The sequence below is a fragment of the Gobius niger genome, assembly GCF_951799975.1.
Source record: "Gobius niger genome assembly, chromosome: 14".
Classification (NCBI taxonomy): domain Eukaryota; kingdom Metazoa; phylum Chordata; class Actinopteri; order Gobiiformes; family Gobiidae; genus Gobius; species Gobius niger.
The window spans coordinates 32,278,303-32,292,701 of record NC_136865.1 but is presented as its reverse complement, the minus strand read 5'-3'; the positions used below and the strand labels follow the sequence as shown (position 1 = coordinate 32,292,701).

At 40.8% G+C, this 14,399-nt stretch overlaps 1 protein-coding gene across 2 annotated transcripts in view; it reads right to left on the bottom strand.

Moving 5' to 3' along the window:
• Positions 1-14,399, bottom strand: part of LOC306973889 (cell adhesion molecule CEACAM5) — a 270,429-nt gene that overhangs the window by 50,769 nt on the left and 205,261 nt on the right. Inside the window, exon 1 of one of the 2 annotated variants that reach the window (XM_079570963.1) lies at positions 6,264-6,405. The exons of the other annotated variant lie outside the window; for it this stretch is intronic. Coding sequence (XP_079427089.1) covers positions 6,264-6,315 — 52 coding nt within the window. The 5' untranslated portion in view covers positions 6,316-6,405. Of the gene's footprint in view, positions 1-6,263; positions 6,406-14,399 lie in introns of those variants that run through there. 2 annotated transcript variants of the gene reach the window in all.

Sequence of the window (14,399 nt, the reverse complement as noted above, 5' to 3'; positions counted from 1 at the left end):
TTATTATCCCCATTTTCTTCCCCATTTTCTTCCCCCAATTTATTCAAATGTTTTCCCTATTTTAGGGCCAAATATATTCGCAGATCTCCATCCATTCATTCTCTTCCGCGACCCGGCTCTGAATAAAGCAGTCTCAGCAGAGATGCCCAGACTGCCCGGTCCACGCACACCTCCTCCAGCTGTTCTAGGGGGACCCCGACCTCCTCCAGCTGTTCTGACCCCGAGGCCACACCAGGCCAGCTCGGAGACATAGTCCCACCAGCGTGTCCTGGGTCTTCCACGAAGCCTTGTCCCACTAGGACATGCCTGGAACCCCTCCCGCGGGAGGCAACCAGGAGGCATCCAGAACAGCTGCCCGAGCCACCTCAGCTGCTCCTTTCAACATGAAGGAGCAGCGACTCTACTCCGAGCTCCCGGGTAACTGAGCTCCTCACCCCAAGACACCCTGAGAAGGAAACTCATTTCGGCCGCTTGTATCCGCGATTTCGTCCTTTCGGTCACTACCCAGATCACATGACCATAGGAGAGGGTGGGAACGTAGATGGACTCAGCTCCCTCTTCCCCTCGACAGACCGATACATCCGTCCCTCACTGAGAACCCGACCCCGAGACTCTTTAACTCCTGCACTTGAGGCGAGGACTCCCCATCGACCCGAAGAGGGGAAGGAGAACCATGGCCTCGGGTTTGGAGGAGCTGATCCTCATCCCTCACCCTCCGGCCCCCGGCTGCACCGAGACATTCTGTCCATAATGAACAGAACCGGTGACAAAGGGCAGCCCTGAGGAGACCCACCCACACCGGGAACAGCAGAAAGTCAGACATTCTCAGATCTTCCACACATTATTGTTGCGTTTTCTGATTCTAGACAAATATTTTAGTATCGGTACGGGAAAAAGTATCGTTCAGGTAGGGCCGATTATTGAAAAAATAATAATCACGATTATTTTTGTCATAATTGAAATCACGATTATTCAAACGATTATTTGTTGCCTTTAAAAAAATCCATCAAAAAAGTGACAAAAATCCATCAAAAAAGTGACAAAAATCCATCAAAAAAGTGACAAAAATCCATCAAAAAAGTGACAAAAATCCATCAAAAAAGTGACAAAAATCCAGCAAAAAAGTGACAAAAATCCATAAAAAAAAAGACAAAAATCCATCAAAAAAATTTGCAAAAATCCATAAAAAAAAGACAAAAATCCAGCAAAAAAGTGACAAAAATCCAGCAGAAAAAAAGACAAAAATCCATCAAAAAAGTGACAAAAATCCAAAAATTAAAAATTAGAAAAAAAATTAGAAAAAAACAAAAATGAAAAAAAACAAAAATGAAAACAAAATTTATAATCGATTTTTTGCGATTATGCTAATTTTGTAATCGTTTACTGTTGTAATCGATATCGTAATCGAATTTCGATTAATTGCACAGCCCTACGTTCAGGTATCGGTATCGAAAACAAAGTATCGTTAAAGTACCGGTATCGGACAAAATGTAACGGTAACCAGCTCTAGCAACGTGACGTCTAAAAATCACCCACTGTTCCCCGGGCATTAGAGGAACGGTTCCAAGCCGGTTTGGAGTCGGAAAAGAAGTTTGGACAGTATTTTTTATATATATATGTTATGTTTCATGAGTCTTACGTAAGTAGCTCGTTACATTTTCTTTGATACGGTACTTTAAAGCTGCATTATTGAACTTTGTATGCAGGAAAATGAAGTTGGTGTTCTTCTCTCCATCACATCTGGATCACATGTTTGGAAGATTTTCTCCAAACAGCTGATCCTGGAGCGTTTTAGAACCACAGTGATGGAGAGTGAAGACACCAGGCTCAAACACGCAGCACCAACTAATGCAGCTTTAACCTCTTCATCTTTCTGCAGTTCACCTCTACCCAAATCTAAAAGCTTCCTGAAAACAGCGGCAAAATAGCGACACGGATGAAAATGCAACAAAAACAAAACAAAACAGTGACAACACGAGGAAAAAGATCCGCTTCGATTAGTTTTGTAGGTTTTAGCTTTCGAGTGAGGCGTTAAGAGTTAACGATACTTGGTTTCCGATACCGATACTCTTGTCGATACTCAAATACTTGTCGTCTAGAATCAGACAACAGAACAATAATGTTCATTCGTTCCATAAAAGAAGACTTCTTTTAAACGTGTGTCATTTATTTGAGCTGAAACAAACAACAGCATCAAAACTTTGATCTAAACGTAAAGATTTTTTTAACCTGGTTTTATTTTTTCGACACCGATAAGACGGACGACACCTTAGGGGGGTCCAAAGTGCGGCCCGGGGGCCAAATGCGACCCTCAGACCAAGTTTTGGTGGCCCTCGGCCTTCTTGTTGAATCGGGACACGTCATCAGAGACGATCCTTTTTATTTGAAATGTAATATTTCTACACAATTCTAACCGAACAACTCACATGTTATTGTGAGACAGAACTGGCATGAAAGTTTAAAGCAGGGGTAGGCAACCTCAGGCCCGGGGGCCAAATCCGGCCCTCCAGCACAGGTCCTCTGGCCCCCAAGATGATTTTGAGAAATATTATTGTGCAAATAAGACATAAAATACCTGTTAAAGTATCTAAACATGTGAGAAATAGTGTCAGTATTTAATAAATGTCCCGCTTGGTCATATATAATGATACACAGTGATTCTCTACTGGGGGGTCGGGGCCCTAAAGTGGGTCACGGAACCATTTTCAGTGGGTCGCGAGTCTATGGGGAACTTTTATTCATTATTTTCCATCTGAAACTGCCTGGAAACACTAACTGTGTCTGTTAACCTGTTCACTGTCACCTCAGCGTTAGGGTGAGGGTGAACCACTATGACTGGAGACCGTACAGCCTACATGCCAGTGTGATGCCTCATTTAAAAGCCAAGACCTTCTAGTTTCTGAAAATGTGAGATGAAACACATCATACATTACATTTGCCATTCTTAACCCTAATCATATCCTGATTAGGGTTAACTAACTCTAACCCTAACCCCCTGATCAGGGGGGACGGCAGGTTATTGGGTTGTTTTAATCATAAATTCAGTCTTTAAGAGAAATCTACTGCTTCTTCAACAAAAACTTGTGTAGAAAAGACAATATTTGATACAATACATGACAAATTGCAATTTTATTTGGGTCCTGGGCTCGTCATCTGAGGGTAATGGTGGAACTCAAAGCCACTTGGGAACCGCTGATGTAAAACATTGGCAAAATATAATGAATAAAAGGCGTGGGGCACAATTTAAAGTTTGGACACTCCCGCTTTACGGAGACGTGAATCTGGGGACCGGCCGTGATTGACAAGTAAATAAACCAATCAGAGAAAAGCGACGCTGCGTGTTTGGTAAACAAGGAAGCAGGACCGGCAAGATTCTCCGCATAATGATTATCTCGTCAGTGATACTGGAGGAGGAACCTGTACTGCTTAGTTACATTTACGAATATGCGCCGCAGTGTTACTCAGGGAGGCGCAGAGGAACCAGGGAGGGGTCGTGTGGAAGCTTGAGATTTCTAGCCTGGCATCCAGACTAATCTCTGATGTTTATTAATTAATAAACAGGAGACTAGTCTGGGGACCCTGTCGTAGAAAAGCTACTGCTTGAGGCGGGACTAATGTGGGACGACCGAAGCGCAGCCAATGAGAACAGAGCAGATGTGACGACAGAAACAGCGACAAGAAAGTTGTATCATTGGGACGTTAACAATGGCGCTCCTGCCACACGGAGTTCAGTAAATGACTTCTGTCGTTTATGTCAGAAAAACTTAAGAATACAAGCAAACCGGAGCATTAGGTGAAGCTTGTGTTGAAAAACTACAAAACAAAGGCGCAACAACGTGACGCCCGTTCAGGGAGCTGCTCTGATTGGTCGGTCGGCTCCATATCGCTGCGTCACTTCCTTTGAAAGCGCCAGTGTCGCCAGACCTGGTTGGCGAGACTATGAAATGTCTAGTTTTCCTCCGGGTGAGCGGCTTTACTGCAGCACAGACAGACCCCCCGCAGAATGTCACGTACAACACGCTTCTATATCCTCTAATTCTATTATTTATACAAACTAGGGCTGTGCAATTAATCGAAATTCGATTACGATTTCGATTACAACAGTAAACGATTCCAAAATTAGCATAATCGCAAAAAATCGATTATAATTTTTTTGTTTTCAATTTTTTTTTTTTTTTTTTTTTTTTTGTTTAATTTTGTTATTTTTTTCAATTTTTTTTCTAATTTTTAATTTTTTGATTTTTGTCACTTTTTTGATGGATTTTTGTCACTTTTGATGGATTTTTGTCTTTTTTTGATGGATTTTTGTCACTTTTTTGCTGGATTTTTGTCTTTTTTTGATGGATTTTTGCAATTTTTTTTGATGGATTTTTGTCACTTTTTTGCTGGATTTTTGTCACTTTTTTGATGGATTTTTGTCACTTTTTTTGATGGATTTTTGTCATTTTGTTGATGGATTTTTGTCTTTTTTTTTTGATGGATTTTTGTCATTTTTTTGCTGGATTTTTGTCACTTTCTTGATGGATTTTTGTCACTTTTTTGCTGGATTTTTGTCTTTTTTTGATGGATTTTTGTCACTTTTTTGATGGATTTTTGTCACTTTTTTGATGGATTTTTGTCACTTTTTTGCTGGATTTTTGTCACTTTTTTGCTGGATTTTTGTCACTTTTTTGATGGATTTTTGTCATTTTTTTGATGGATTTTTGTCACTTTCTTGATGGATTTTTGTCACTTTTTTTGCTGGATTTTTGTCTTTTTTTGATGGATTTTTGTCACTTTTTTGATGGATTTTTGTCACTTTTTTGATGGATTTTTGTCATTTTTTTGATGGATTTTTGTCATTTTTTTGCTGGATTTTTGTCTTTTTTTGATGGATTTTTGTCACTTTTTTGCTGGATTTTTGTCTTTTTTTGATGGATTTTTGTCACTTTTTTGATGGATTTTTGTCTTTTTTTGCTGGATTTTTGTCTTTTTTTGATGGATTTTTGTCACTTTTTTGATGGATTTTTGTCTTTTTTTGATGGATTTTTGTCACTTTTTTGATGGATTTTTGTCACTTTTTTGATGGATTTTTGTCATTTTTTTGATGGATTTTTGTCATTTTGTTGATGGATTTTTGTCTTTTTTTGATGGATTTTTGTCACTTTTTTGCTGGATTTTTGTCTTTTTTTGATGGATTTTTGTCACTTTTTTGATGGATTTTTGTCACTTTTTTGATGGATTTTTGTCATTTTTTTGATGGATTTTTGTCATTTTTTTGATGGATTTTTGTCACTTTTTTGATGGATTTTTGTCACTTTTTTGCTGGATTTTTGTCACTTTTTTGATGGATTTTTGTCACTTTTTTTGATGGATTTTTTTAAAGGCAACAAATAATCGTTTGAATAATCGTGATTTCAATTATGACAAAAATAATCGTGATTATTATTTTTTCAATAATCGAGCAGCCCTAATACAAACAAAAGCAAATAATTTGTCATTAGCTCGATTCGAACTCTCCCCGGTGCCGCCGCCCTCGGGCCAAAAGGCTGGACCCGCCCCTGCGCCGAGCCTGTTTCCTCAGACCGAACGCTCCTAAATCAAGAACAAACACTCGGCCGACGCTAAAGACGCTCCGGCCACAACAAAGGGCGGGTGAGGAGTTTAAAACAACAGTTTGGGGAGAATGAATGGGGCGGAAAAGTGTCTGTGAGCCCCCTCCCCCAGAGCTCAGGTGGAAACTCACACTCGAACATCCACCTTTTTATACATCGTGAGAGCATCGTGTGGAAGCGCCTTTGCAGATCAAGTGTATTAAAGGTTTTCAGTCATTTACCTGCTTAAGGAACATCCTGAGCGATTACAAAGAGGAAATGTGGGACTGAAACTCCTCATGTTGATGAAGTTTGTGTGATGTTTATTCAAATCGATCACGTTATGTGGTTTCGGCTGAACGCGAGCGAGCGAAAAGGGCACGTATTCCGAGCGCGCGAGAGCCGAAGGTGCGACACAAAGTGCAGAAAGTGGAGCTTGGTCTGAAGAGGAGGCAGAGACGCGGTGCCAGAAGAGGAGCACGCGCTTCTCAAAGCTTTTCCCCCAAAAGTTTGAGAAGCTTTGCCAAAACCTAAAACCAGCGCCTCGGCCCCGAGTCCTGCGCCTTTTACGCATCACATTCTGGCTTTAAAGCAAACACAAACACTCACACAAACACACACACGCACACACACGTAGGTAACCGCGCGACACCAGCGGAGCAGCTCGGAGGGAGCGCGTGTGGTTCTTACCGCAGAGGCAGAGCAGCAGGAGCAGAGGTCGGAGCGCGCGCAGGTCCATCATGGCGCAGTGTCCCAGAGCAGAAACAGAACTGCGCGCGGAGGAGCCACCTGAAACGGTTAACGCGCGGGACACACCCAGGACGCACGCGCTCCTGCTCCCCCGCTGCTGGAGCGCGCGCACGGGAGGGGAGGGGAGGGGAGGGAGGCGGACGTCATCGAGTCATGCACGAGCGAAGACGCCGTGACGAGACAACACCCAGGGAGCGGAGGAGGGAGTGTTTTAAACCGCTTACCCCCCGCCTTCGCCGAGTTCTGATTAACCCGAATCTGAAAGGTTGGAGGAGCGCCTGATTTGAAAGCTAAGACCTCAAAAAACTCATGTTAACCAATCTTTTTCCTGTGTTTTCGTCACTTTTTGTCACTCTTTTTTGCATTTTCATCCTTTTTTTTCAAGAGGCTTTTTAGATTTGGGTAAAGCCAAGCTATAGAACATGCTCCCGGTTAAGGCGGGGGTTAAGAGGTTGTAACACTGTCAGATTAACACAGCTCTGAAATAGTTTGCCACTAAAATATACAGACAATAAACAATGAATCTTTAATTTCTACTCAAAACACCGCTTCACTTTAAACCACACACCGCGTAGAATTCATCATTTCATCATTGGAAAAACACCTACATATGTACAAACAAACATGTGTTTTTGAACCCAGGGTGCTGAGGGCGCTGCAGCACCCCCTGGTGGATAGTTTGTGAACTGCAGGCAATATTAAACCCTTAACTCCCAGCTGAACCGAGCACATTTTCTCCAGCTTTACCCCAATCCAAAAGCTTCTGGAAAAAAACTGAAAATAGCAACAAAACTGGGACGAAAACAAGGATGGAAATGTGAAAAAGTGAGAAAAAATGTACAAAAAAATGACAAAAATGGACAAAAATTTGACACAAAAGTGAGAAAAATTTGATGAAAAATTTGACGAAAAAGTGATAAGAATTTGCCAAAAAAATGTGAATAATTTGACGAAAAAGTGAAAAAAATGTACAAAAAATGACAAAAATTTGACAAAAAAGTGAGAAAAAAATGGACGAAAAAGTGACAAGAATTTGACAAAAAAATGCGAATAATTTGACGAAAAAGTGACAAAAAAATGACAAAAAATTGACAAAAAATTGACAAAAAATTACAAAAAATTACAAAAATTGACAAAAATTGACAAAAAATGACAAAAAAGTGAGAAAAAAGTGAGAAAAAAATGGACGAAAAAGTGACACGAATTTGACAAAAAAATGCAAATAATTTAATGAAAAAGTGACAAAAAAGTCACGAAAATTTGACAAAAATGAGACGACTGCCCAACAAAAAAAGTGATGAAAAAAAATCAGATGACGTGAGGAAAAAGATCCATTTAGTTTTGTAGATCTTTCACATGAGGCGTTACACTGGCCTACAGGATTTGGGTGAAGCTGAACTGGAGAAAATGCTCTCGGTTCAGGCGGGAGTTAAGAGGTTAATAAATAGGATTTATGCACAGAAAAAGTATTTTGGGGGTAGATTTTGTCCCTCAGCGCCCCCTAACTAAGATATCTTCCCACGGCTCTGGTGAGCGGCTCAGCTCATCTAAGACATGACTGTATCTTTGCCGGGTGTGGGTGCGTCTCCAGCTCGTCTCCATGGAGATGTGACTAAAATCCGTAGAATTTGAGATTAAAACAGGTTCAGTCCTCTAGATCCAAATCTTTTCTTTGATTATTCCCTGCAGTAATAGTACTTTTCTGTGTTGAGCTGATCAATAGGAGCATGTTTTACACTAATGGCACTGACGGCATAGTCCAAAATGTTACGCAGTGTCCCTTTAAGGTGCAGCCAGTGTTAATGTTGACAACATATTTTAGTTTAGTTTTAGTCTTAGTCTTTTGACTAAAATGTAATTCAATTTTAGTCAAGTTTTAGTCGATGAAAATTGCAAGTCAATTTAGTCGACTAAATTTAAGACGAATTTAGTCGACTTTGCATTGATAATATTCATTATAATCATATTTAATGTTGTTCCTCTGCTTCATGGAGCTGCTCCTCATGAACAAAGCTCAGAGCTGATCCTTTAACAGAGAATTTACATGATCTGAGGCTCTTTCAGATCAAGTCAATAGAAGTTTGGATGATTTTAGTCTCTCCTTTTCATTTTTATTTAGTCTTATTTTAGTCGACTAAAATAGCAGGACATTTTAGTCACAGTTTTAGTCTCATGAGAAACTTTTAATTTAGTTTTAGTCCAATTTTAGTCGTCAAAAACATCCCTTTGACTAAAATTAAGACTAAATTAGTCTTACAGTGCTTGTGCTTCACAGCCAGAAGGTCCGGGTTCGATTCCCACCGAGGACGGGGCCTTTCTGTGTGGAGTTTGCATGTTCTCCCCGTGTCTGCGTAGGTTTCCTCCGGGTACTCCGGTTTCCCCTACCACTAAAAACATGTACAATAGGCCAGGATGTATGAGAGTGTGTTTGAGAGTGTGCATGGGGGACGACGGATGAAAATTAGCCTAAGGCTACAATCCGGTGTGGCTTGTTCATTAACTTGCACTGTCCCGACCAAATAAACCATAAATAAAAATAAATAAAAAAAAAATATATATATTTTAGTCGACGAAATGAACACTGGGTGCAGCAATTCATTTAGAAAATTAACTCGGTTTTGCAAAAACACATGAAATTCAAACCTTTTACTGTAAATAAACAGTTTTTTTTTTTAGATAATATTGAAATACTGTCCAGCTTCACCTTCATTTAGATGTGAAATACTTCAAGGTAAACCTGGTTGGGAAACACTGACTATTTTTGTGAGAAAACGACAAAGGAGCCGGATCATGGAGTAAATAAATGTGTGTTGTATAAAAAGGGTCCAGTTCATGAACCAGGCAACAATAAAACATGATCCACCAGTGACATCTTGTGGTAAGTTTGAGTAACGCAGAGAAAGGGCTCCTGCAAAAATACACAGGACATTCAGCAATAGAAAGCTGCAGGAGCCGAGGCAGAGCCACCACGGTGATAGTGCGCCCTCTGCTGGTGCGAGCGGATCCACGACGGTATTATTAGTTAACCTCTTAACCCTTGCCTTGACCGAGCGCATTTTTTTCTAGTTGGGCACATGTCACATTTGTGTCGCTTTTTTACGCCTTTTATGTCGCTCTTTCATCACATATTTTACACTTTTTGTCACTATATTGTTGCAAGTTTCTGGCTCTTTGGTCACTTTTTTGGACGCCTTTATGAGGAAATAATTAGACCATAGTTCATATGGGCTGAAGAGAGAACGTTGAAGGAGAGTTTTGGTTTCATGTGAATCGGCCTCAGGAATTACAGAGAAATGAGCGACAAACTAAGACTAGAAAACGGCTTTGTATTTGTGTGTTAACTGATTTTATCTGGACCTCCCATGTTGACTAGTAGGAGTGAAGGGGTGAATATGCTCTATAGAATCTATTTTTTCAACTTTGCTTTTCTCATTATATGGTTTCCCCTTTTGGTAAAGCTTAAACATTACTTGATTATTTTTCTCAGTAGGATGTGTGTGTTTGTTTGCATTTGTGTCCTAAATAGGTCATGTGTGTTTGTATTTGTGTCCTCAGTAGGTCATGTGTGTTTGTATTTGTGTCCTCAGTAGGTCATGTGTGTTTGTATTTGTGTCCTCAGTAGGTCATGTGTGTTTGCATTTGTGTCCCCAGTAGGTCATGTGTGTTTGTTTGCATTTGTGTCCTCAGTAGGTCATGTGTGTTTGTTTGCATTTGTGTCCTAAATAGGTCATGTGTGTGTGTTTGTATTTGTGTCCTCAGTAGGTCATGTGTGTTTGTATTTGTGTCCTCAGTAGGTCATGTGTGTGTGTTTGTATTTGTGTCCTCAGTAGGTCATGTGTGTTTGTATTTGTGTTCTCAGTAGGTCATGTGTGTTTGCATTTGTGTCCTCAGTAGGTCATGTGTGTTTGCATTTGTGTCCTCAGTAGGTCATGTGTGTTTGTATTTGTGTCCTCAGTAGGTCATGTGTGTTTATATTTGTGTCCTCAGTAGGTCATGTGTGTTTGTATTTGTGTTCTCAGTAGGTCATGTGTGTTTGCATTTGTGTCCTAAATAGGTCATGTGTGTGTGTTTGTATTTGTGTCCTCAGTAGGTCATGTGTGTTTGTATTTGTGTTCTCAGTAGGTCATGTGTGTTTGCATTTGTGTCCTCAGTAGGTCATGTGTGTTTGCATTTGTGTCCTCAGTAGGTCATGTGTGTTTGCATTTGTGTCCTCAGTAGGTCCTGTGTGTGTGTGTGTGTTTGCATTTGTGTCCTCAGTAGGTCCTGTGTGTGTGTGTGTGTTTGCATTTGTGTCCTCAGTAGGTCATGTGTGTTTGCATTTGTGTCCTCCGTAGGTCATGTGTGTTTATATTTGTGTCCTCAGTAGGTCCTGTGTGTGTGTGTGTTTGCATGTGTGTCCTCAGTAGGTCATGTGTGTGTTTGTATTTGTGTCCTCAGTAGGTCATGTGTGTTTGTATTTGTGTCCTCAGTAGGTCATGTGTGTTTGCATTTGTGTTCTCAGTAGGTCATGTGTGTTTGCATTTGTGTTCTCAGTAGGTCATGTGTGTTTGCATTTGTGTCCTCAGTAGGTCATGTGTGTTTGCATTTGTGTCCTCAGTAGGTCATGTGTGTTTGCATTTGTGTCCTCAGTAGGTCATGTGTGTTTGCATTTGTGTCCTCAGTAGGTCATGTGTGTTTGCATTTGTGTCCTCAGTAGGTCATGTGTGTTTGCATTTGTGTCCTCAGTAGGTCATGTGTGTGTGTTTGTATCTGTGTCCTCAGTAGATCATGTGTGTTTGCATTTGTGTCCTCAGAAGGTCATGTGTGTTTGCATTTGTGTCCTCAGTAGGTCATGTGTGTTTGTATTTGTGTCCTCAATAGGTCATGTGTGTTTGCATTTGTGTCCTCAGTAGATCATGTATGTTTATATTTGTGTTCTCAGTAGGTCATGTGTGTGTGTTTGCATTTGTGTCCTCAGTAGGTCCTGTGTGTGTGTGTGTGTGTGTGTGTGTGTGTGTTTGCATTTGTGTCCTCAGTAGGTCGTGTGTGTTTGCATTTGTGTCCTCAATAGGTCATGTGTGTTTGTCCGCATTTGTGTCCTCAGTAGGTCATGTGTGTTTGTATTTGTGTCCTCAGTAGGTCATGTGTGTTTGTTTGCATTTGTGTCCTCAGTAGGTCATGTGTGTTTGTATTTGTGTCCTCAGTAGGTCATGTGTGTTTGTTTGCATTTGTGTCCTCAGTAGGTCATGTGTGTTTGTATTTGTGTCCTCAGCAGGTCATGTGTGTTTGTATTTGTGTCCTCAGCAGGTCATGTGTGTTTGTATTTGTGTCCTCAGTGGGTCATGTGTGTTTGCATTTGTGTCCTCAGTAGGTCATGTGTGTTTGCATTTGTGTCCTCAGTTGGTCATGTGTGTTTGCATTTGTGTCCTCAGTTGGTCATGTGTGTTTGCATTTGTGTCCTCAGTAGGTCATGTGTGTTTGTATTTGTGTCCTCAGTAGGTCATGTGTGTTTGTATTTGTGTCCTCAGTAGGTCATGTGTGTTTGTATTTGTGTCCTCAGTAGGTCATGTGTGTGTGTTTGTATCTGTGTCCTCAGTAGATCATGTGTGTTTGCATTTGTGTCCTCAGAAGGTCATGTGTGTTTGCATTTGTGTCCTCAATAGGTCATGTGTGTTTGTGTTTGTGTCCTCAGTAGGTCATGTGTGTTTGTATTTGTGTCCCCAATAGGTCATGTGTGTTTGCATTTGTGTCCTCAGTAGATCATGTATGTTTATATTTGTGTTCTCAGTAGGTCATGTGTGTGTGTTTGCATTTGTGTCCTCAGTAGGTCCTGTGTGTGTGTGTGTGTGTGTGTGTGTGTGTGTGTGTGTGTTTGCATTTGTGTCCTCAGTAGGTCATGTGTGTTTGCATTTGTGTCCTCAATAGGTCATGTGTGTTTGTCCGCATTTGTGTCCTCAGTAGGTCATGTGTGTTTTGTATTTGTGTTCTCAGTAGGTCATATGTGTATGCATTTGTGTCCTCAGTAGGTCATGTGTGTTTGTTTGCATTTGTGTCCTCAGTAGGTCATGTGTGTTTGTTTGTATTTGTGTCCTCAGTTGGTCATGTGTGTTTGCATTTGTGTCCTCAGTAGGTCATGTGTGTTTGTATTTGTGTCCTCAGTAGGTCATGTGTGTGTGTTTGCATTTGTGTCCTCAGTAGGCCATGTGTGTTTGTGTCCTCAGTAGGTCATGTGTGTTTGTGTCCTCAATAGGTCATGTGTGTGTGTTTGTGTCCTCAGTAGGTCATGTGTGTTTACATTTGTGTCCTCAGTAGGTCATGTGTGTTTTGTATTTGTGTTCTCAGTAGGTCATATGTGTATGCATTTGTGTCCTCAGTAGGTCATGTGTGTTTGTTTGCATTTGTGTCCTCAGTAGGTCATGTGTGTTTGTTTGTATTTGTGTCCTCAGTTGGTCATGTGTGTTTGCATTTGTGTCCTCAGTAGGTCATGTGTGTTTGTATTTGTGTCCTCAGTAGGTCATGTGTGTTTGTATTTGTGTTCTCAGTAGGTCATGTGTGTTTGTATTTGTGTCCTCAGTAGGTCATGTGTGTTTGCATTTATGTCCTCAGTAGGTCATGTGTGTTTGTATTTGTGTCATCAGTAGGTCATGTGTGTTTGTATTTGTGTCATCAGTAGGTCATGTGTGTTTGTATTTGTGTCCTCAGTAGGTCATGTGTGTACATTTGTCACGTGAAATGGGTCCATTGTAATATCACTAACATATTGAAACGCCTCCATACCAGCAGGCACCAGCAGAGGGCGCCATTTCTCTATAATCCCAAAGCTCAGGAGGAAGTCCCTCACACAGTGATTTAAGAGCTTTACAGAGATGGATCAGTGTCCGAGCTCAGCATTAGGAAGAATTAATGGCTTTTTACATGAATTGCGGCTTTAAATGTCCTGAATCTTTCATTTAAAAAAAAGTTGTCTATAAATAAATACATTTGTCCCAGATTTGAGAAACTTCAAGAAATCTATCATCGAGCAAAGTCTTTCACACTTAAACTTTATCTTGATTTAAATGTGAAAATATTTTCCTCTTGGACAGATTTCTTCTCAAATCAATGACTCATTTTTAGATTAATTTGTGCAATGTGCTCGTTTAAAGCTCTGGGAAAATGCACACGTGTTTGTAAAAGAGAGTTTTTGTATTTCTTGCTGTTTTTATTCGGCCTCTTTTCATTTTTACCTTGTGCAAAAACACTTTAATCTAACTTTAGTCACTGTTAGACTAGATATAATAATCATCAACATTTCTGTGTGAAAGAGTTCGTGCTACGATCAGGTTGAAGAAAGTTTCACTTCTGTTTCCAGTTTCTCCTGATGCTCCCCAGAGGCTCCTCCCACTTTGCATGAGCAGCTGCATGGTCCAGTGTGACTCTTTATATTCCTCAGAGGTGACTCTTTATATTCCTCAGAGGTGACTCTTTATATTCCTCAGAGGTGACTCTTTATATTCCTCAGAGGTGACTCTTTATATTCCTCAGAGGTGACTCTTTATATTCCTCAGAGGTGACTCTTTGCTCTGAAGCTCCTTCATGAAGCTCCTCATCTCCAACATGACTTTGGTGTGTGTCCTCGTGTGGACTGTCCTCTGCTGCGTCTTCATCACAGAGTCCAGAGGACAGACAGTGACAGTGAGTCAGGATGGAGCCGTAATGGCCGCCCTTGGGGACACCGTGAACATACAGTGTTCTGTCAGTCAGAATGTGTATCATCACGGTACTTATGGGCACTACTTGCACTGGTACCAACAGAGAGATGGAGAAACTCCTAAAGCTCTTATACGCCATATAACAACTCGAGTGCCAGATGTTCCCAGTCGTTTTTCAGGCAGTGGATCTGGTCTCAGCTTCACTCTTACCATCAGTGGAGTTCTGCCTGAAGATTTTACTGTTTATTACTGTCTGAGTTACCACAGCAGTCCGAGTGTGTTCACACAGGGAAAAAGCCTCGTACAAAAACCTCCTCAGACTGAAGTGAAACTGAGCAGCAGCTGCTCGAACTTCACTGAGTCTGAAGCCGACGCTGCTGAAACATCACTGCAGTATTTAAGACAG